General features: G+C 35.1%; 1 protein-coding gene across 1 annotated transcript in view; it reads right to left on the bottom strand.

Annotated features, from left to right (window-relative positions):
• LOC109051864 (radixin) overlaps window positions 1-24,707 on the bottom strand; it is a 72,788-nt gene that overhangs the window by 11,813 nt on the left and 36,268 nt on the right. Inside the window, exons 3-11 of the mRNA XM_042716319.1 lie at window positions 20,135-20,218; window positions 15,869-15,964; window positions 13,788-13,910; window positions 10,031-10,182; window positions 8,610-8,693; window positions 8,332-8,478; window positions 5,802-5,898; window positions 3,446-3,609; window positions 1,675-1,805 (exon numbers count right to left, since the gene is read on the bottom strand). Of these exons, the coding sequence (XP_042572253.1) occupies window positions 1,675-1,805; window positions 3,446-3,609; window positions 5,802-5,898; window positions 8,332-8,478; window positions 8,610-8,693; window positions 10,031-10,182; window positions 13,788-13,910; window positions 15,869-15,964; window positions 20,135-20,218 (1,078 nt within the window). The remainder of the gene's footprint in view (window positions 1-1,674; window positions 1,806-3,445; window positions 3,610-5,801; window positions 5,899-8,331; window positions 8,479-8,609; window positions 8,694-10,030; window positions 10,183-13,787; window positions 13,911-15,868; window positions 15,965-20,134; window positions 20,219-24,707) is intronic.

Genomic DNA, 24,707 nt, shown 5'->3' on the forward strand with positions numbered 1-24,707 from the left:
CAAGTATATAAATAAATAAGAGACTTACTCATGTTTATGATCTCTGCTGGATAAAGTGCTTCATTCTTTTTTTTCTGAGGAAATCCAAATCTCAAATCCTCAACCACATCACATCTTTTTGGGGTGAATTATGTCTTATTCCTCTCATCACGAAGCAAACAGTAAAATAAAAAAAACTTGAAGAACAGTCTTGCTGCGTTGTCTTCTGTTGTGTGGGCATATTCAAGCCACGCGCTTCAGTGAAACATTATCATCTCAAAAGCGCGTTCAGTGTGGGGGCGTGGTCGCATTAGAAGATAATGAAGAGAGACGTGAAAAACGGACATCGCATTGTTTTCATATGGATTACTTTATCACAGAATATTTGTTTTCGGCAGCATTTGTTTAGTTTAAAAGTAGACATGTCAGGATTTCTATAGATATCACTCTCATGTCTCTGTGTTGAGTATTCACGGAGTTACAGTTCATTTTAATGACGCGTTTGTAAATCAAGATCAGCGCAGACAAAGGATGCAGGACAGCACTCCTTGTTTGTTATCTTTATTTTATAAGTGCACAAAGTTTTGTTGTTATTATGTCTGTATACAAAAAAAAGTATACCCTTTACAGATTCGATTGATGTATTGCTCTTATCTGTATGATCAAAACTGAAAGTGTAATTTAAGTTATTTTCGGGGTTATCAGGAGAAAATACCCCAAAATGCATATACGCGTTAATCGACTCCAGAGGGTTAAAGGAGGTGCCATTAACTCTTTAACCTCTACATCAGTACACTGATCAGGAAGGCAAATTCTATGAGGACAACTTCAACAGGCAACCACATGAGACATCATAAACACTGGCATGATACTACAAAATGCCTGTGTAGCTGGAGATTTGTTTTTTAGATCCCTGAGATCTTTCCTATGTCAAACACAAATCAGCAACCACCCCAAAAACCGCAACAAATCTAGCTAATGGGAAACATGGGGACTCAGGAGGAGGATGCGAAAGGAAACAAATCATTTTTTTTTAAGGGACTTCAAAGTGTTTTTTTCTGGTTTAAGAAAATTACCTTCTCAGAAGACAGCCCTACAAGAGGCGAAAGATTTAGGTTTAGTTAGTATGACAACCCCACTAATGTGGAGAAAGTCAGTTAGCCTCTGATATTACTTTTTTTTTTTTTTATAGCTCTCAGCTTGGAATATAACACATTTCTAACAAAATCCTAATTTCTGAACCTCTACAAGACACAAATAATAACTAACAGCCAACAAAATAATGGGAAAATATATTGGAAAATAAATAGGATTAAAAAAAAAAAAATATTATGTTGACATCAAGGTTGTCAAAAATTTAATACTTTGGTACTAATTCAGCTTGGCAATATGGCTAGTACAATGTGTTTGTTCCACTTTTTAGGCTTGCAAATAACTTTTTTTCCCTGTAAATGCTCAATATGCATTTATAAAAGTTTCCTGTAATTTTTTTTAATTTTCTCATTTTGTCAAGTCCATGCAGTTTATTGTTATTAAAAAAGATGTGGTTTATTATTGTGCAATAACAATTTTGGTATTGTGTAAAATTTGAGTCCTGAAGCAAAACTTTTTAAGAACTAGTGATGTAAAGTGTTCTTTTTCATGGCATTAGAGGGAGGGATCAACTCACACAGTGAAGTCCAGATATGTTTGTACCTTTCTGTGCTTTTATCGTCTGTTCCTCAATCTGTCTCAGTCTCTCGATTAACTCATCCTTTTCTCGCTCTATTCTCTCCTTCTCCTTTTCTGCATGCTCTCGTTTCTTCTTCTCGTTCTCAAGCTGAGCTCTGGAGACAGGAGGATACAGCAAATTTGATTTATGCAGCAAAACTTCAAAGTTACTTTGTCTGATGCCTCACTTTCGAGAAAACAGAGAGAAAAAAAAACAAAAAAACTTGCAAGCAACTAAAGTCCACATAACTAAAATCAGGGTTTCTGCAGGTATCATCAAATCTAATTTAACACTTTTTTTTTCATTAAAAGTTTTTTTCATTCAGACGACTGATTCTTTTAACTATCAAGCAAATGCTGTCTTTACGAACGGATCACTGAATCATTGATTCAAATTATTAATTCAAAAGCGCTGAGTCATTCAGCAACGAAACCGCTGTGTGCTGCTCGGAGATTAGTGAATGATTATTACTTGTTTATTTAATGAATGAAATCAATATCAAATCTGCAATCGTGCTGATATTTGGGAATCAGCACTCTCTTGGTTGTCTCATGTTGCTTAACTAGGCTACATCATATGATATAAATATAAAAACTTGATATTATCAATTACACACAATTACATTATCAATTGACAGTTACACAATGTAATAAAATTAGAATCATTCTTGCCGAAATTGCTCAATTGCACTTCACAATTTATTTTGGACTTTACAAAATTAACATTCTCTGCTCTTAGTTTTACCGGAGGCGATTACCAAACTGTTCCGCATTTGTATCACACCAATGTACATATTTTGTGACAGCAAATTAAAAAGTTATTAATTATGAAGGCACTATATTCAAAATAAACTGGTAATATTTTTATTCAAAACCATCTAAAAAAGTTTAATGCCTGTAGAAAAAAATTTAATGACTTTTAATGCTATTTAAGGCCTTAATATTTACAAAATCCATTTAATGACTTTTAATGCTTTTTAATGCCCTGTAAAATGATCAAACTTCAAAAAACTCAAGTAGACTAAAATTATAATGCTCAATTCATATAGTTTATTTTTTACGATGTCCTTATGAACTTCTTGAAGCTTGAAAACTTTGGCTGCATGGACTTTCAATGGCTAGACAAAAATGTTGAGAGAATACTGAAAATATGTTTATTTGTTTTCCTATTTTAAACCAAGGTCTTTTGGTTCTGGAACAACATGAGACTGAGTAAATGATGGCACTTTAAATTTTTAGGTGAACTATCCCTTTAATACCAATACACAGAGGCATAGCAACCATTGCAACTTTCAGAAATTTAAGTTCATCCAACTTTTTGGGCAATAATTATTTTAAGAGCATCTTCATCTGTCATCAAGTCAACATCTGAAACATTTTAATCAGCAAGCTCCAGTAGGTGAAAATGAATAGTCCATAACTTGTTTAAACAGTGATTAATCATAATTAAATGATTAAGCACATTTAATAATAGTAACAATTTAATAATAATGATTTTTTTAAAACAGTAAAAATACAATACTAATATTCATGACAATCTCAAAACCTTTTTTTGGGCAGAAAACCACAGGGAGACCTAAAAGCTTCCTTTTGGTGACAACAGCTTTAGGAATTTAGAATTTTTTGAATATCATATGAATTTTGAGAATAATTATTTATACTAAGTAAAGTAAGTATAAATAAAAACACATAAAAGATAAAAATGTAAAGAAAAGAAAGTTGTGTAAATTATGTCATGTAAATTGTTCATTGTCACCTCTCTATCTGTTTCTGGTGTTTTTCTTCTCTGGCCTGAGCCTTCATCTGCTGCACCTCAATGGTGTCAGGCTTCCTCCTCCTCATGTACAGCTCATGGTTGCCCATACACAGAGCCAGAATGCGCTTGTTGATTCGCAGTCGTGGTGCATAGAACACAAAGTCCTGCCATCACAATTGAAAAGATTCAGTGAACATGTTCATATTTGACCTCTGCATGCTATGATTGATATGACTGATCTCACGGATATGACTTATAATTGTTTTCCAAATGTATAAAGTTTTGAGAAGTTTATGCCCACAAATGACATAGGCATTTTAGTCATAATGGGTAATTTGTTCAATTTAATGGATCAAAATTCTTTTGATAAGTTTTTTTCTTTCTTTTTTTTTTCTTTACCTGGAAGGCTGTAACAAAGATAATTTTTTTTTTTTTTTTTTATTAATGACAGTAACATGATTGATGTCATAGTCACAGGACTGACCAGAGTAACAGGGATGACAGGGCACACATTCCTCAGCACATTGCACATATTTGTTTACATAATACTATAAAGTTTTAAAATTTTAAATTGCATTATATTGTTTTGCACTTACTTGGCATAGATGCATGACAACAGTAAACAGTCAATTTTTCAGTTAAAGTCAGTTCATTGTTGATTTAGCACATTACATTTCAAGGAGATATAGAATGTAGTTAATGTTGTAAGGGTATTGTAATTAGATAATGTGTTCCACCTGTTTGTCTGTGCCCCCTCACAGAACAGTCTTTATCCCTTCACAGAACTTAAAATATACGGATCTGGTTTAATTATTAAGCATGGATGATCAGATCTTGGTCTTTCTGTGATCATCTGAAACCAGACCTTGATGCTGAAATTTGGTTTCACTTTCTAGAACACTGCAAGAGTGGGGTGAGGGTTTGCTGTCACCTTGCTGCTCTTGTCTGTAGTTTAATTTACATGGATGCATTATTGACAATGAGTTATGGAAAAAAAAAAGTTTTATTGAGAATGTTCATCCTATCCTGTCATTAACAACAACAGTAATAGTAACAATAACAACAATTCTAACTAAAAATGTAACTGATGCTCATATGCCACTGGATGATATAGGCATTATCTCAATAATACACAGAGGGTGACCTTTAAAATGTTTGAATTGTTGACAGACAATCTTTAAACAGGGTGACAACTAATCTGCCATCCCTGTTACCCACGTCAAAACCTGATACCCTTAAAAGTAACAGGACTGACGATTATATGTTTGACAATTTCAAACTAATTTGCTAATTGCTACAGCAGCTAATAGTCAAGTTCAGAAAAGCATGTTGTAAACTTTGAAATGATTTTTCTTGTAGATATTGATTATATTAAATATAATAAATAATTGTTTAAATTTACATTTTAAAAATGTTAACAGTATTGACACTGCATGATGTCCCCTCCTCAGTCAAGCTTCATAAATCATCAAAAATAGAACATTATAGAGGAGTGAAAGAAACTTGTGTTTAAAGTGTTGGAATCCTGGTTGAGAGAAGATGTAACCTCCTAGAAGCGATGTCACTTGAATGTACATTATTTTACAAAGGGTTTTTTGATAAAAGTAACAGGGCTGACATGAAATCAGAGGACACCAATAAAATTATTTGTATTTTATAGAATAAATTCATGCTTATGCCAAAAACATTGCTTAACAATAAGACTATATTTAGAACAATATGCAAATGTGATTTTTTATATCATTTTGCCTTTATATTGCAATTTAAAAGTTCTGCTGAAAAAGAAAAATCATAGTGAGGGACATGCCAAAAACCTTACCCTTATCAGCATAAATGCTATTTAAATTACTTAAAAATAATATTTAATTGACTTTATGTAATATTGATGAAAGAATACATAGTATTATTATGTTTTTAAATTGCAAATGTATTTGCTGTTATATTAAATCTATGTTTGCTTATTTCTTAGGAACGTAAAAGGCCGATTTAGTGGAATGACCCCTACACAAAATTTTGTACTTGTTTTCACACAATGTACGAATGTGTCAATAATTATAATAGTTTGCTATTTAGATTTGACATTCTTAGTCACTCTGAGTTTTGATTTGCTGCTGAGTCATATTAGAGGATATGTCAGGACATCCAACAAAGATGACTCGTACCAATTTACAACTGTATGGTTACAGCATTTTTATAGATTTTCATTCGCAAACATTACATAAACATCTTTGTGCAAATAAGGCTTAACCAGAATATGGACCACAAAATGATGTGTCTGTAAACACGATCCAAATTGTGCTTAACTTCTGTAGTTTAAACTGACAGAATAATGATAAATACTAATCAAAATACTTACGGGTGCTTTTTTATCAATGGGCTTGATGACAAACTTCTTATCATTGAAAGAAATGTTTCGGATCTCACTCCATGGGAACCCAATCTTTGGTGTGAGCCTTAAAGAAAAACGAGAGAGGTGAACAAGTTTGAGAATGTATGTACATTTTATTAAAGGGGTGGTTGATTGCGATTTCACTTTTTTAACGTTAGTTAGTGTGTAATGTTGCTGTCTGAGCATAAACCATATCTGCAAAGCTGCAGCGCTGAAAGTTCAAATATCGTCTTTTAAAATTCTGGCAGTTTAATGCCTACAAAAATGGCTGGAAAAGGGACTACAACGAGCTTCTTCCCAGGTCTGTTATATCACAAACCCAGATAAACCCCGCCCCCGGGAACATGCAACAAAGGGGGCGAGGCCATGTTGTGCTGCTTTAGAGAAGAGGAAGAGAAAACTAGGGGTGCACATAAAAATCCATTCATATATGAATCGCGATTCTGTTTTCTAATGATTCTAATGGATTCACAAGTTTCAAAACCAATGTTCCAAAGCAGCGGTTCTCAATCCTGTTCCTCATGTCGCCCTGCTCTGGTTCTCTCTCTCTCTCTCTCTCTCTCTCTCTCTCTCTCTTTCTCTCAGTATTAAGCATGTAGTGCAAAATGAATGAGTGTATGTAAATGTATCTCACTCCCTCTCCCATTCAGATCGCAAGATCAGCTCCAACAAACTGTTCCATTTATACACTTATTTTTACATAGCAATGAGAAGCGTTATACATGGACGCGCGTACGGTTGCTGTGCTGTATTAAAGCTTTAATCGGAATACAACCGTATATTAAAAGCTAACAGAAGCAGTAGCATTTACAAAAAACAGCATATCAGTATGAGACAACAACAAACAAACATACCATTAAGAGCCGTGCTTGCACAGGTTCTGCGCGATCCTCTTCATTAATATTCTCTGCGTCTCAATCAGGCTCAAATTGATAAGTAACATAGAGGACGTCATTGTTTATAATACAACCGGAGCACATTCTGAGCTTGAGGGGCGGGATGTTCAGACGTGCTCTTGAGGCGGTTTAGCAAATCACAACACACTGAGCCACTTGACCAATCTCAGCCCATCTTGTATTTCTGAGGGAGGGGCTTTATAAAAACAGGAAATTATCGAGGCGTTTGTTAGAGAAGGGACAGGTCGATGTGGATTAAAGGTAAATTATGTCAAAACTTGTGCGTTTTTTTTTTAAAACGAAGCATGGACACATGTTAGACTGCACCCCATAAACACAATCAAGCCTAGACAAAAAAAGTCAACCACCCCTTTAACATTATTCAGAAAATCATGTCAAAAACAGCCAGCAGTGGGCAGCAGAGGAAAACACTTAATCCATCTGCAGAGAGACAATCAAACCAGCTGACCTATTAGAATCTAATATGAAAGTAATTTTTGTGGAGTTATCTGACATGCATTGACCTGGGCAGGGGCACTATGACCCCACAACTACATAATATCCCAATTATGAAATGGTCCCACACTGTCAACAGGAATCAAGGCTATATTTCCCTTTACCCAGGGGCAAAAGGCCAAAACAACACATGCTGTGACTCACCCAGTTCTAATGTTTGCCCTATAAGGCAGGGAATGGATGGGTGCTGAAGCAGGAGGGAGAGGTTAAATCTAATAATACTTACAAGACAACGTATTTACCATATGTCATGCACTGTGTGTCAATTATTGCTTGGATGTAAATAAAAGCCTAAACTTATATAACCCTTTTTAGATCTTTTAAGTTTTGGTTGGGTTGGGAAACCTCTCAGGATTCATAAAAAAATCTATTAATTAGTATCTTAAGGGTTTGTAACAAACAAACAAACCCTCAGTGAGTAAATTATGACGATTTAAATTTCAACGAATTAGCAATGTTTCTGAAACTCCAATGTCTATGCTAACATCCTAAACCATAACATGGCCATAGAAATGATGATTTAAACTACAGTTCAAACAAACAAGCAATCAAACAAACAATAAATAAAGCTCATGTTTCATCTATTAAACCATTTTTAAAAAAGTAATAATTGAAAAAAAATATTTTAGGAATAAAACTGATCCAAATTGACAGTGTAAGATATTGCAACCAAAACTAAAAATCTACTATTATTAAATGCTATTCTTTTAAAACCATCGAAGAAACCCTGAATAAAATGCATCACGATTTCCATAGAAATATGACGCAGCATATGTTTCTAACATTGATAACTATAAGAAATGTTTCATTAGCAGCAAATCAGCTGCCGATTCAGCTTTGCCTCACAATAATAAATTACATTTTAAACTATATTCACATTATTATTATTATTTTTTTTTTAAAACTGTCGTTTTGGAATTGGGAAAAAAAACTTTACAATATTCTTTGCCTTGATGAGCAGAAAAAAATGTATTTCAAAAACATTTTTAAAAAATCTTACAGACCCCAAACCTTGGTACAGTTACAGTAAAGTTTATACATAATGTTTATACATGAAATGTGAGACATTTCAGTGTAAGACTTACTTGTCTTCGTGTTCATAAATGTTGAGACCAAGAGCATCCACTCCCAGCCAGAGCTCCGTTCCCTTCTTATTTTTGATCTCAAAGTAATTCACTCCATACATCTCCAGATCCTGAGCGATCTTCAGATACTCCATCATAGAATCCTCTCTGTAAACATACAATCATGCTGGGAATAGAAATACTGCTATTAAGCATCGTGAAGTTCACAGTGTGTGTAGTTGGGGACTGAATTATAATCTATGTGTACTCTGTGCATGTGTTTGTGTGTCAAGCCTTACCTCAGCATCCCCCTGTGTTCCTCGTGCCACGTCTGTATTCTGTCCTCCCACTGTTCTTTAGTCAGTTTATGTTGCTCCAAAACTCTACATAATAATATTCACAACACGATAAATCAGTCTTAATAACACACTTACAGTGGATATTAAGAATTTCAACTAGGTCCGCTACTGCGCCTATCATTAGGGGTGCGCCGATCCTATACTCAGTATCGCCTCGAAGTAGTATTAGAGCTGAGATACTGAGTACATGATCAGTGCATCCCTTAATCCCCGATCCAAATCCAATATTGTGCATGCTACTCTGTGTTATAGTTAAACCCCACAAAAGGCATAAAATAAAATAAAGCACCATAAAGTTTTCATGCAGATATTTAAGCTGTTAAACTACAGTTCACGCAAACTCTTCTTTCCGCTACAGCTGTCAGTAATTCTCCATTTAGCATTCAAATCTCGGTCACATTCAGTTACGACAGTCAGCATGGTTAAACACTCTCCAAGATCATTCAATGTTCCTACTGTTATACTTGATTTGTAGATTAAAATCTTTGGTTTTGCATAAAAGGACTTTATCTTGCTAAAGTTTATTGCTGTTTTTCAACCATGTTACTTGCTAATGGATGTCTGTTCACAACACGGGAGTAGAAAAGTCTATGAATTGTTGTTCACACTCAGAGTAACTGAAATTTAAAACTGGTAAAAGGCTTAATAAACTGTCGCATAGATATAATACACAACGCATCAATATTACTTCCATTTATGCTATGAACCTTTCATTGTGAAGAGGTGTGACTCAATGTTGCTTTAAATGCTTCATTCTGAGCATGTGATATGCATAAGCGATTTGCGCCACTCTGTTTAAGAGACTTTAATATTATAATACTTTAAACTTGATTGATATTGTCCGAATTGTTGCTGCATTTTCAGCTGCTAAAAAACCTTTGGTTGACACATGGCCTAAGAGCATGCAAAGCATCTCAGATAAGCCTCTTTATAAGAAATCTTGATTAAAACAAATTAGAAAAAAACTGCAGAAACTAGTTAACCTCAATAATGACTTAGTCAAGTATCTTGACCAATCCTTATCATATTCCACTGTTTCAACTGTCTGTAAATCACAGTGCTTTGCAAGGTGATTCAACAAGAGGTCATTAAAGGCTTGCCAAGGCACAGGCACATTTAATTATAGCCTGCAATGACGCACTGGGTTCTGTTTTACCCTGTGTACTGAAGCATGAGTATCAGAAGTAAAAAAAAAAAAAAGTCCACCCTGATAACCTCATCTTCTGAATCTGAAAGTAGCTTATATTAATGTATAAATACAAATAATAAATATGTAGTATTGAACTACAAATCTGTAATAAATCATAGCAGAGAAGCTTACATCCAACTTTTGTATTACTGTGTTGAGGAGACAGGCTCACCTCTGTGGTAGTAGCCTGTCATTGGTGAGGTAACCAGGCTTGTGGATGTCTCTGTTGTAGTCGGTGTACTTGGCCTGAACAGAGTAAGATGCCAGTAGGACTGCTGTCTCCGGAGGGCAGTAAATCTCATCATTTAAAATGGCTTCCTTCACCTAGACAGCACAAACAGTTTAATTATGCCATATTTAATCTGGGCCTGTTTCCTCTTTTGAGAATTTATCATCTAGAACTGATGATTCAACATGACCCTGGATTGTTCCATTCCTCGAAACTCATCTTGGAACTGTTGTCATAGCAACAGTTCAATAACCTCAAACCTACTCTGGAGTATTTACTGTAAACAGGATTAGATCAGCAGTGGGGCTGATAACAAAAATCTGAGTCCTGCCATTGCTCCATACTTACTGCTTGTTTGCCATGTTAAGAATTGTGCTCATTCTTTCAATTCAACTGTAAAGGGTTTTCGGTATAATCACTTTGATCTATATTAATTTACATGATATAAATATAGGCAAGTAAACACATTACGTATGTGATGTGTGATTTTATATTTTTCTGACACCACAGATAAATGTCAAGATTCAAAGCTTGCTCCTGTCTAGCCACTATTCTTTCAGATCATAATCACATAAAGATGGCTTGGCATGAAGTGGCTTTGATAGTCTATCTTTCCCCCAAACTAATACAGTAGATAAAGATCTTCTTGATGTTGGAATATCTGAGGGGGAGGTGCTATCAAATCTTTACAGTATAATAAAGCACCTGGGTCGGACGGACTTCCAATCGAATACTTTCTCTAAAAAGCTACTGAACACTTTAACCAACATTATCAGAGAGACACTAGACAGTCAAGCATTACTGTATTCACTTAAGGTTGCAGCAATAACACTGCTACTTAAACCAGGAAAATATCAACAAAAATGTGGCTCCTATAGGCCTTTCAGTCTGCTGAATTCTGACTATAAGGTCTTATCCAAATTAATTGCTTTGTGACTAGAGAATGTCATCCCCAAAATTGTCCATTCAGACCAAACCGGATTTATCAAAAACAGACAGGGAGCAGACAATGTTCGAAGATTGTTCTATGTAATTAATACTGTTTGGAAACGAGAACATCCCATGAAGCACATTGCACATTGAGAGCTAGGAATTTCAGGGGATACGTTTATTCAATAGGCTATATCAAAATGCTCTTTAATGCCCCTAAGGCTCAAATTTTGACTAATAGAGTTTTGTTGGACGGTTTCTCAATTTAGCTATAGGAACACTAGCTACAGCCATTCGCTCTGACCCATCAATTACTGGTATAAACTGGTAGTGCAGTATCTGGTTTTATAAGTTAAATTACTCAAAAAATAAGGCCTTTCCAATTAGTACACTAGACAATGATATTGGAAATATCTCTGGATCTCTTAACCCAGTGATTTGAAGTAGTCGGGTATCAATATCAGTGGCTCCTTTGATAAAGTGGATCATAAAAATTATGTAAAATATCTGAACCAAACTAAAACTGATCTTTAGCAGTGGATGAATTTTCCCCATCATTAATTGGTCAAAATCAATACAATAAAAATGAATATACTGCCCAAAATCATTTACTTATTTCATTGCATCCCTTTTAAAATTCCTAAATATTTTTTTAAGGATCTTAAAGCTGTATCCATGTTTATGGCATAAGAAAAAAACAAGAGTTGATTTAACCATGCTTCAGTCCCCATATGCTAAAGGAGGGCTGAATCTCCCAAATTTTAGACTTCATTATCTAGCATCACAGTTTTGCCCACTGTGGCTTTGGCTGCATTCGAAGAACAGTGACATGAGATGGGTCTCAATAGACCAGCATGAAATGAAAATTACCCCAGTAACAGTTATCTCTGGGCACAGGGAAGAAGCTTTCTGTGATTACAAAAAACTCTGTTCTCCTGGATACCTCTAACTATACAAATCTGGATTAAGAAAGGAATTAAAATAATTGGTGATCTTGATGCACAGTAAATGGCATATTTGCTAGCTTCCCTCAGTTACCTGATTTTTTTTTGACTTGGTTAAGCATTCCCTTACTTAAGTACTTAGAAATAATACACTGGATTATATGTCAGTCATTGGAGTCAATCCTGTAAGATTTACAGAACCTCAGACACTTTGATCTGAGATATAGACAATACACACAGTGTACATGAATGCAAGTGATATTCACAGTCATGTTTGGTATCATTTAAACTGTATCAGGGCAACTGGTACAATGGTCTCAATCTCACAAGAAGTAGGCTAAAAGGTAATACAGATCCTAAAAGTTTAGAGATAACGTTGTTTACTGTAGAGGGCGTGCCATTTCCCAGGATCTTTCATACAAATTACCATCTGTCCCCAAAAATTACCATCTGTCCCCAAAACTCTACCTGATCAATGCAAATCATAATTGTTATTCCAGTCTCCATTTGGAGGATGTTTGTTTTGTTCTGAAGTACTTAAAGGGTTAATATGATGTTGCTAAAAATAACATTATTTTGTTTATTTGGTGTAATGAACTGGTTCAAAAAACACATTATTTTCCACATACTGTACATTACTGTTTCTCCTCTATGCCCTGCCTTTCTGAAACACGTCGTTTTTTACAAAGCTCATCGGTCTGAAAATTTTTGCTCAAAAAACATTGCTCTGATTGGCCAGCTATCCAGTGCTTTGTGATTGGCCGAATGCCTCAAGTGTGTGAGGGAAATATTACGCCCCTTGTCATACTGTGATGCGTGTCCCGGTCAGAACACGCATCACAGTATGACAAGAGACAAGACAAAAATACTAAAACCCATTACAAACGAGCTATTTGTTGCACCCAGTGGGGACATAATTACTGATTATAATGACTTATACAGTTTTTTTACACGTTGCATTGCATCGGGCCGCATAAACATAAAACCATGTCTGCATTTTTGATCAGAGAAACGACAAACAACAAGCTCTACTCTACTCTACACCAGCGGTTCTCAGTTACAATCCTCGTGCCCCCCAGCTCTGGATATTTTGAACGTCTCTCTTAGTGAACACACCTTATTAAGATAATCAGCTCATTAGAAGTGAGCTCCGTGCACGAACTGTGTTCTCATTGACATGGTCCCTACACAGTGTTCATTGCTTTTAATCATGCTGATTTGTAACAGTGAATGGATTTTGAAATTCTGTGAGCCTTGAACCAATTAAAAAAATTTAGGTCATCCTCTTCTCGCTAACCAAGGATTAGTCAGCTATTAAAAGGGCAGCCCTACAAGGTATATGGTATATGCATCACCACATTCTAGGAGGTACTGTAGAGCCACACCCATGTCTTAGCTTCAGCATGGATGTGAAGCTAATACATACAATACATGGACGAAAAATAATAAGAATAATCCTAATCCCTAGAATAATCCCTAGGGGCTAGGGCCCTATGTATTGTCTATGCAAGCACTGTCAATGCAATGCATTTTTGTTCAAAAAACATATAATTATTTTACTTATATAAATGATCACTGAAATTGTGGTAATAATAATCATTTGGCACTGTTCTGTAAGAAAAAAAGATTCTCAATATACAGATGGCCCTTCCTTAAAATCAAGCATGCTAAATGGTAAAATTCTTAAAAATTACAATCACATTGTTTTGGGTTTAGCACCACTGAAATTACTCCACACCCATCCTAACACAATATATTATAGTCATTTTCTAAATTAAATAAATGCAATTTGACGGCAAGTGTGTGGAGACTAGGTTTCCCAATACCTGTAAGAAGAAGAGACGTTGTGTTATCTCTTGGATCAGCTCTTCAGAAACATCTTCAGGAAAAAACTTTGCCCGAAACTTGAACTGCAGAGGGTTTTCCTTTCTAACATCCTGCTGAGTCACCTGCCAAGTTTTCACAGAAACACATTAAAGAACTCTACTTGTCCTGTTGATTTAGGAAATTTGGCAAACACTTTTATCCAAAACACTGATACTGCATGCAAGGAATACATTTCAGTTCGTGCATTTGCTGAGAAATTAGATTTGAACCCATGTCCTTGGCATTGCTAGCACCACACTCTACTGTTTGAGCTACTGGAATGCCATATTTACATTTAGTCATTTAGCAGACGCTTTTATTCAAAGCGACTTAAAAATGAGGACAACAGAAGCAATCAAAATCAACAAAAGAGCAATGATATACAGGTGCTATAACAAGTCTCAGTTAGTTTAACGCTGTACATGTAGCAAGGACTTTTAAATAATATAATAAATGAAAAGAAAACAGATAGAATAGAAAAAGAATAGAGCAAGCTAGTGTTAGGTCTTTTTTGCTTTTGTTAATTGTATAATAAATGAAAAGAAAACAAATGGATAGAATACAAAAAGACACTAAATTAATTTTTTTTTTTTTTTTAGAAAACAAGCAGTAAATGAATAGAGTGCAAATCTAAAAGGGACAAGTTTTTTTTTTTAAGAATAAATCAAGTATCCAAGCTACTGCTTCAACTACTTCATTACTGCCTCTCTGGGTCTTGAACGTGGTAGTTGCACTGCTGTCTATGGAAGGTCAGAAAGCTTTTTTTAATTTGTGTTCCAATGATGATTGAAGGTCTAACAGGTTTATGATGACACAAGGGTAATTAATAGAATTTTCATTTTTGGGTAAACTAAACATTTAAGGCTGTTTTTGCAACTTTCCATAGAGCTTTTTATAGAAAAGTACAGGCTTTTACAGCAGGACATATTTAACATCAGGCTAATTTACCTTTTTTTTTTTTTTTTTTTTGCTGCTGTTGAACAGGAAGCCAGTTAAAACTGCACATCTGAGGTGTAGTGGAATTGTCTCTTAATGAGAACGGCAGTACTAGCAAGTAGGGGTGTGCGATATATATCGTCTATGATAATATCGTAATTGTTGTTTTAACGATGTGCGATTTGACATTATCAAGTATTTTGCAAAAACCATTCAAAACACACCTAAAGAGTGCATGCATTCATTACATGAAGTCTAGACTAGTGTGTGTGCGTAGAGTGTGTTCTTTCACTGCAGTTTCACTACATTTAGAATGATCATAAAAATAAAAACATGGGGGCAGAAAATTTATATAGGCTATTTATACCACTTCAACATTTTGCGTGTGTGAGCAACATGACGGTGTTTCGTTCCTGAATGGATAAACCATTTGAATGATTTGGTTCAATTGTAATGACTCACTTACTAACAGTTACTTGCTGCCACCTGCTGGCGGTTTTAATTTCACATTCAAAGTATCTTTCATTATTTAAATAATTTCAAATATCGGTATTCAACGTTTTATATTTAATATATCAAAACATGATTTATGCATTTGTAATTGTAAGTTAAATGCATTCATGTCTTGGATTAAGCAGTGTGTATATATGCATCTAAATGCCACTTCAGATGCAGCTTCTGTTTCCTCTGCATTGCAAAGATGAATTTTGTTGATACTGATTTAATTTGCTTGGTAACAGCCCAAAAGTCTTATTATTCTAATTCATGATTAAATGTAAGAATTTGACTCAAAAGATAATGGACACTATTAGAAAAAATGGTTTTATAAAAGTATAAATGCCCATAAAATGTAAAAAACAGTTTAAACTTATTGGAAAAGACTAATTTCTATCAGTGTGAACTGACCACCACACAGAATATGAAGAATATCAAAAACTCCACGGCAGAGTCCACAGCAGTCCTTAAGGTCCTGGCACAATAACATACAGCAAAATATCATCTAATTATCGTTATCGATAAAATCCCAGAAAACAGATATATTTTTTGTCAATATCGCACATCCTTACTAGCAAGAGACATGGAAAAGTGGAAGGGAAAGCCTTACCTTTTTATTCAGCTTCAGCCATGTTGTGTAGCCTTTACTGTCCACGTACTGCAGACCGAAAAACCAGACCTCTCGCAGACCTACCGTCTTCACCACCTGCAGAATGACCATGAACGAATGAATCTTTCAACAAATTAACATAAATGTGAAAGAGCTGAAATAGACTTTTTTTTAACATCGAAGTTACCATTTCTGAATTAAACTACACAGTATTAAAGATATGCTAAATTATATATAAGTTCTTCAAAATGAAGATAAATAAGAATAAAAGAATGAACATGTGAGAACCAAATGCTGCTCTAAACAGGCAACAATCATTCAACACAATTATAGTGGGAAAGGTCTATTCAGAAAGCCCTGTTCACATCAGTCAATAAGGTCAGAAAGCTTTTTGAGGTGAGGTCATTTCTTCCCCGTCAAAATCCATTCAAAGCACAAGTTAAAGAAACTCCCCTCTGGGAGGCTGAAGTGCACAATACGCAAGAAGACCCTCAGTCAGGTGAAAGGGTTACTCCACCCCAAAATAAAAATGTTGTCATTAAATACTCAACATCATATCATTCCAAACCTGTAAGACCTCCGTTCATCCTCGGAACACAAATTAAGATATTTTTGATGCATTCGGTGAGCTCTCTGACCCTCCCATAGACAGCAATGTAAGTAACACGATCAACGTCCAGAAACATAGCAAGGAGATCTGTTAAATAATCCATGTGACATCATTGGTTCAATCGTAATTTTACGAAGCTACGAGAATACTTTTTGTACACAAAGAAAACAAAAATAACGACTTTATTCAAAAATTTTTCTCCTCCGCGTCACCGTAGCGTTGATTTTGGAGAGTATCCACTGAATGCAAACAGTGTATGCTGTTCTGTGTTAGCCACACCACACGGATACATTTTCTATGTTTATTTACGTTTGGATTTGAACGAAAACAATGTATCCGTGTGGTTTGGATTAATGTGGTGTTGCATAAAGTCATTATTCATTATTTAACTCGTTAAAAATATTTAACGCAATTAACGCAGGGGCGGAGCTAGGGTTGGCCACCCCACTCACAACTGCTGCTTCTGTCACTTTTGACGAAGTGCATTTATTTAGACGCAGAACGTCTTTACGACCACATCAAATGGGAGAAGTTTCAGACGTGCTCTCCACTTCACTTCAGCATCAGGCACGAGTCAAACAAGTGTGGAAACCGTACTGTGCTCGGAGCGTGTGCTCTTCAATTGCACACACAAAGGTGCCGCCACGTGCTGTAGCCTGTATAATTTCAAATCAAATCGGGATTGAAACTACGAGCATGCAATATCGTGGTCAGTTAAGTCATGAAGCTACCAAAAAGGCATTTAAAACTGCCTTAAAACTGTGCATAAGTCACATTAAGAACATGTCTCTGAAATGGTTTTCGAAACGGTTCTGGAGCAGCCCAGCACTGTCTAGATGCGCTCGTATCAAACTACTGTGTATGTATATAAACGTTATTGCCTCATACCGTATTGCTTATAATAAAAATATATCGATATATCATACAAACCCGATATACCACCCAGCCCTAACTCGTCAGCTCATTAATAGACTCTAAAGTGGGTCAGAAAATGAAAAGAGAGTTGAGAGATTGAGTTGATGATGTATGTCAGAGCCGTGTCACGTTGAGCGACGACTCATAAAGAAACAGCAGTCAAAACAACCTAATAACCAGCTGCTGTGACGTCTGTTCATCAAATACAAAAAGAAAAAATAGGAAATCAATAACTTTTATAGCTTTAAGGATTCCTCTATATTTCATTTAGAGTTTAGTGTTTGATAACTTTATTACATTTCTGTATATTTCTGTTGGGTTTATGTGAAGATTATTTTAAGTTCACTTAAATTTTATTAATTTAATAAATGTTCAAATTGACAGCCCTCAATTATACTGTAATGTTGAATGACTATAGTCAATGGTTAAATATTAGGGGGAAAAACAATTTCATAGAGACATCAGTAGTATTGGTATCAATCCTGACCTACAGTCAAAATATTCCATTAAACAAATCAGGGCTCGACAATAAGGATTGCCTGATGGCCTGGGGCCAGCGTGAAAGACGTTTGCGACAGTAGACTTACCCGATCGGGCCACTGCAGCATCGTCACAACATTTTATCATTTGCATGTGTTTTTAAGAGTTGTTAATTTAAAAATTCAAGTGATTAAAAAGCATTTGGGCGTGAAAGACAACTCCTTTCAGTACTAGCGCGCTGTGTTCTGTGTGAACAGCGCGCGCACAGACTGCCGCGTCTGACACGTGCGAGCCACCTTGAATTTTATATGAATGTGTTTCTGAGGGGAACGGAAATGACTGTTTTCGGAAATGGTGTTTTATTTTCATTTTGTCTCCGTATAATGCATTTAAATTAGTGTTAATACGCGCAGTACTGCTGTGTTTACAGCGGTAAACAAGGAAACGCTGTATTACTGTACCATAAGCACCGCCTGCTGTCAAGAGAGTGCATCTTCATCTCATTCAGCCCACCTGCTGTTTCTGTTTCATACACATGTTTTATGTAGCACAATTTCAGAAAGCTAAAGTCAGGTAATTCTGTTTTTGCTACATATTTTGACGCAACACAGTAGGCCTGGGCGATAAAACGGTATCAATATTTATCGATGGTACACCTTCTTCAATATCGATATAACATTTTTTGATATAGTGGACGATAAAGGCACGTGCTGTAAGTGACGCAGACAGCACACACAAACACGAACACATGCTGAAATGAATGCTGTTCCTGCCTGTGATGAGGATACTGTGAATAAAGAATGAATATTAGTTGAATTTAAAATTGCATTTGAATGTTAGGTGTGCATCAGGGAGTGTCATCAGTGGCGCGCGAGATGCGGTGATAATGTAAGTAACATTGTTGCATTAATGTTTTGTTAGTCTACTCTAACCCACGAGGCGTGCCGCTGCTGCGTTATTCATTCAAAATATTAGAGAAAAGTGAAGCTCAATGCCGAGAAGATCTTTATGAAGGTTAAAACCGGGACCAAGCCATTCACACAGATACATATTCAGGGCATTTTTTAGATGGACAAATATGACTGCTGCGCTTGCGTCTCACACAAGAGATGTATAGAAAGCCATGCAAACTTAAAACAGTTAAAACTTTTAGAAAACACGTCACGAATTTGTGGAGGTTTATTCCTTTTCACTGCGTCTCATATGTTTTTAAATGCAATCTGTATGAATGGCACTTTGGCTCTTCGGATTAAGCAATGCATAAATACATGATGCTGTTTTGTTCATGATTGTTTATGCAATTTACAAAATTATATTTGAGTTTTATGAGTTAATTTAGACGTAATGCACGTTTTTATAGAGTTACTTCCTTGCGTTGACAATTTAAATGCGCTGCATTATTTGGCTCCTTGCGCCCTCCTGTGGCCTCGGGAGACAATTAGACCCATACAATAAAGACACATTTAATCTGCATATAAATCATTACAAATGAGATGACATTTTTTGTGTGTGTGTGTTTGATTGTTAAAACAAAAACTGTTTGTTTTTCGTCTCAATAAATTGTGTTAATTAGAAATATACAATGGTTAAATTTTAAACATTTTTTTCTATTGCTTTTTGTTTTAAAAAAGGTTATAAAAATGTCAATAATTTTCGATACTGAACGTTATGAAACATTATATTGTTGAAATTTTTTTTTTGCTATATCGCCCAACCCTATTATACAGTTGAATATAAATCAAACATTGCACTTTTTTTTCAATTTATGATTAAAATGCAGTGGTTGCCTCCAATTTCAATTGACTATGAAAAATCAAGGTGCAACACAGAGTGAAGAATATACAAATGTTGTTTTATATGTATTTTACAAATATAAGACCTAAAGCATCATTTAATTTCTATTTTTGTGATTAGGCCTATATTTAATTGTGCTATTACTTGTAATTTGTTCATTTGTTCTTACTTACTGGCTCTCACTTGTCTTTAATAAAGTTTAAACATATATTTATGTTTATTTTTGGCTACTGATTTTTGCTGTGGTATCGAATTTGAAATAGAGAATTGTAAAATTTAATTGGTATTTAAAATACTGGTGTCATATAAGCTTATTTATTAGAATACAAGATAACAGATCAAAAACAATGATAACAGCAACTATTTTATTTTTTTATTTTAAATCCTTAGCGTTGATCCCTGCATTAAACAGATATTAACAAATATACTGTCCTGGCTGGTAAATTAGTATTAAACTCAAAACTTACCTGATCAAAGAGCTGTTTGCCAGTGGTGTTGGGTTGGATGGCAAATTCCAGCTCCGCATCCATAGTAGTCACACGCACATTAATCTGTACACAAAAATAAAAACAATAAAATATCATACATAAATTATCCTGATTGTTCATTTTAATTTTACACTTATTACTGACCAATTAAGACTGATTAGTATACTGTCACTCATGAAATATCACACTCCTGGAAGACTCTCTCAGCCATTCAGATTCCAGGATCTTAAAAGAATTAAATATATAAACTCACCGGCCACTTTATTAAGTACACCTATTCAATTGCTTGGTAACACAAATTGCTAATCAGCCAATCACATGGCAGCAACTCAATGCATTTAGGCATCTAGACTTGCTGAAGTTCAAAACGAGCATCAGAATGGGGAAGAAAGGGGATTTAAGTGACTTTGAACGTGGAATGGTTATTGGTGCCAGACGGGCTGGTCTGAGTATTTCAAAAAGTGCTGATCTATTGGGATTTTCATGCACAACCATCTCTAGGGTTTACAGAGAACGGTCCGAAAAAGAGAAAATATCCAGTGAGCGGCAGTTCTGTGGACGAAAATGCCTTGTAGATGTCAGAGGCCAGAGGAGAATGGGCAGACTGGTCAGAGATGATAGAAAGGCAACAGTAAATCAAATAACCACTCATTACAACCAAGGTATGCAGAATACCATCTCTGCACAACATGTCGCACTCTGAAGCAAATGGGCTACAGCAGCAGAAGACCACACAGGGTGCCGCTCCAGTCAGCTAAGAACAGAAAACAGAGGCTACAATTCGCACAGGCTCACCAAAATTGGACAACAGAAGATTGGAAAAACATTTCCTGGTCTGATGAGTCTCGATTACTGCTGCGACATTCAGATGGTAGGGTCAGAATTTGGCGTAAAGAACATGAAAGCATGGATCCATCCTGCCTTGTCTCAATGGTTCAGGCTGGTGGTGTAATGGTGTGGGGGATATTTTCTTGGCACACTTTGGGCCCCTTAGTACCAATTGAGCATCATTTAAACTCCACAGCCTACCTCACTATTGTTGCTGACCATGTCCATCCCTTTATGACTACAGTGTACCCATCTTCTGATGGCTACTTCCAGCAGGATAATGCACCATGCCACAAAGCTCAAATCATCTCAGACTGGTTTCTTGAACATGACAATGAGTTCACTTTACTCAAATGGCCTCCACAGTCACCAGATCTCAATCCAATAGAGCATCTTTGGAATGTGGTGGAACGGGAGATTCGCATCATGGATGTGCAGCCGACAAATCTGCAGGAACTGCATGATGCTATCATGTCAATATGGACCAAAATCTCTGAGAAATGTTTCCAACACCTTGTTGAATCTATGCCAAAAAGAATTATGGCAGTTCTGAAGGTGTACCTAATAAAGTGGCCAGTGAGTGTATATACAGTAGGTGGCCATCCAAAACGTTGCTTCTACCGCCGCTCGTACCGCCGCCGTGGCATCTGCAAAGTGCATTTGCAGCTTTTGACCACTGAGTGGCGCTTTAATCACAAGTTATCAAACAAGCGCATCAAAGCACATTTTCGCAAATAGACGTCAGTTTTGCCTCGCTGATGTGTTACATTTTGACGGCTGCAGTCAGCGAAAATGAAAGAAAAACATTGTAGTTAAAATATTTAATATTCACAGATGAAAGTTTGGTACTTATGAAGTTATGTGCATTTCTTAGAACGAATTCAAGCAGGATAAATGTCAAGCCTGTGCCTGAGCCTGTGCTTTATATTTTCTCTAAGGTACACAGTATTACACCATATTTTAGATTTGACACATTTAATAGGTGCGCAGTATTATTTATATAATATGAATTGTGTGTTATATTATTCAAAAGAAATTGTGGTTTACTTTGCATCGGAGCATTAAAAGTGGTAGCCTATTTTAGTGAGCTAGGCTAGATGGATTATTATGCAAAATGTCAATTCTCATATATTAGGCCTATATTTTAATTTATATTTTAAAATTCCTTTAATAAAACAACATGCATTTTTGTTATTCGTTACCTGTCCGTTATTTTGACAGACAAATATGTTTGTCTGTACACTAAGAAATTGTTGCGTGTTTTATAAATTATTTTCTTTATTTTAGTAAAACGTGAGGCACTGTATAATTTCGTTCCCATTATTTAGGCCTAATTAAAACAAGAAACGAATAAATTAAGAGAGAACTCAATGCACGATTTAGAGAGAACTCAAGTTCTCTCATTATAATCACCAAAGTGCAAATGATGTAAAAAAAAAAAAAAAAAAGAGAGCTTCATTAATAGACAACTTCAGTGATTTTAAAGGGAGCCTTCTTTACTTGCTTTCATATAATTTAAGTTAAAAAAAAAAATAAAAAATTGCAGCCGCATTTAAATGCAGGTGTGTAAAATGTCTGCGTGCAAGATTTGCGCGGCGCGAGTGATGCTGAGTGCACGCACAGCATTTATTCTTATTTGTTTTATCACCATTACAAATCTTGTTTGGTTTTATTTTGGATAATTGCATGTAAAAAATAATTTACGTTGTAATGCATATGCAAAATGTGAATTATTATTCATATTCAAGTGTTTGTGCGAAAATTATTAATGCGCATGCATGACAGGCAGGCGCCCTCTAGATCACTTGAATTTTTTCCTGATAATGAATTAACGTAAAATTGGGGTGCCTCACATACATGAGAAATATATCTACAGAAAGCTCGAAATGTCTTTTAAACGAATCAATTCAGAATGAAAGCATTATGTAATCTGTGAAGGTTGTATTTCTCTCTAAAGGCGCGTCCATGTGGAGAGAGCCAGCACTGTGAATTTCATCTTGCAGCCGACAAGAAAACATTTGATTATTAATAAATAATTAAAATGTCTCCTTTTTTACAATTATTTGGCTACTTCTGCCTGTGCTTTGTGGCAAACTTAATGCATGTGCTTGAGTGCGGAATATATTAAGGCTTATTATGGATTATAGATGTTAATTTAATATAAACCTCTGATTAGTTGAATAATGACAAATGAACGACTAGTAACTAGAAAAATCTTACGTGGGAGGCAGACCTATTAAATACCCTCTACACATCTCTGTTAATGTTTTTTAAAGCATTTTATACGCGTTTGCATAAATTCTTCTTTCAGAACGGTCTGTAATGGAAAGATGCTTTAACAATGATTTTTCCTCTGAAACACAAAAACGAAAATTGAAATAAAATTGATATTTTATGTTTTGAGAATGGCCAACACTTCTCTGCAGATATTGTTGCTTCTGGTTTGTGCATTGTAAGTAGGCTAAAAAAAAAAAAAAATAATAATAATAATAATAATAATAATAATGTCTCCAAAAATGCCAAAATGTTTTTAGTCATGTCTGTAACGCATGTGTATTCCCAAATCTAAAAAAGCCTATAAAACATCATAGACGGATCATACTGATGTCTGGACTCTGTTTGGGATTTAGAAAAACATAAAGAGATGGTTCAATATATTGGTTATGAAAAGGCTACATTCTGTGAGAATTTATATTTCTTAGTCTAAAAAATATTGTTTAGACGAAACAAAATAAAGTTAACGCAACAGTTTGCGAATTTATTTTATTTATTTATTTATTTATTTATTTATTTATTTATTTTTAGTTAAGGCAACTACCTCTAAAATTAAGTTATAATAACCAATAAACTATATTGCGCTATACATTAGTCAACCTTTATATCAAACATTTTGAAATCGTCCACAGCTTAGCAACACGGGAGGCAGGTTGAGAGTGCGAAGTAAATGTGCTGCACAAAGTCATTTTCAGATGCAATGAAAAAAAATTAAAAATAAAAAAAATACCCTGGAGAGCCTAGATTAGGCCCAGACTCTGTTCCTAAGTATATAATAATTATAATTACAAATTTTAACCGATTAATCGCCTATTTTCGTTTGCTGCATGTTTTTTTATTATTATTATTATTATTATTATTATTATTTAAAAAAAACAGGCTAAAAAATAAAATAATTTTCTGAAAGGAAAAAAATATATAAGTCATGTATAAGTTGCATTTTATTACATTCAGAAATAATAACGGCTGGCCTAATAATGTTATAATGTGCCAACAGGATATTTTTAGTTCTCTTCACTTTACAACAAATCCTTTAAATTTAACAAATTTATCAGAACAGAACAATAATTACAAATATATAATTCTAATGGATAAATAAAATTGCAGTATATAATAATATAGGCTTCGTTATAAACAAAAATAAATGAATAATAATTTAAAGCGAACCATAAGGTAAGGTTGGGCTCTCTCATTCGGGACAAATCCAAACGTTTCCATATTCGTGATGTTGCCTATGTCAAGCTTAAATATTATTCATTAGGTAAAATAGGCTTTGTAGTTCACGCGTGTTTCAGTATCGACGAAAAAAAAAAAATCATAATTAGCAAAAACATGCCAGGGTGGACCGCTGCTCACGCCGAATGGCACGATGAACGGCTACTGTTTCCAATGAATGTGCGCGAGGCACCAGCGCGATCAAACAGCTGAAACAGAAAATACTAAATTTTTG

This window comes from Cyprinus carpio, chromosome B1 (genome assembly GCF_018340385.1).
Source record: "Cyprinus carpio isolate SPL01 chromosome B1, ASM1834038v1, whole genome shotgun sequence".
NCBI lineage: Eukaryota > Metazoa > Chordata > Actinopteri > Cypriniformes > Cyprinidae > Cyprinus > Cyprinus carpio.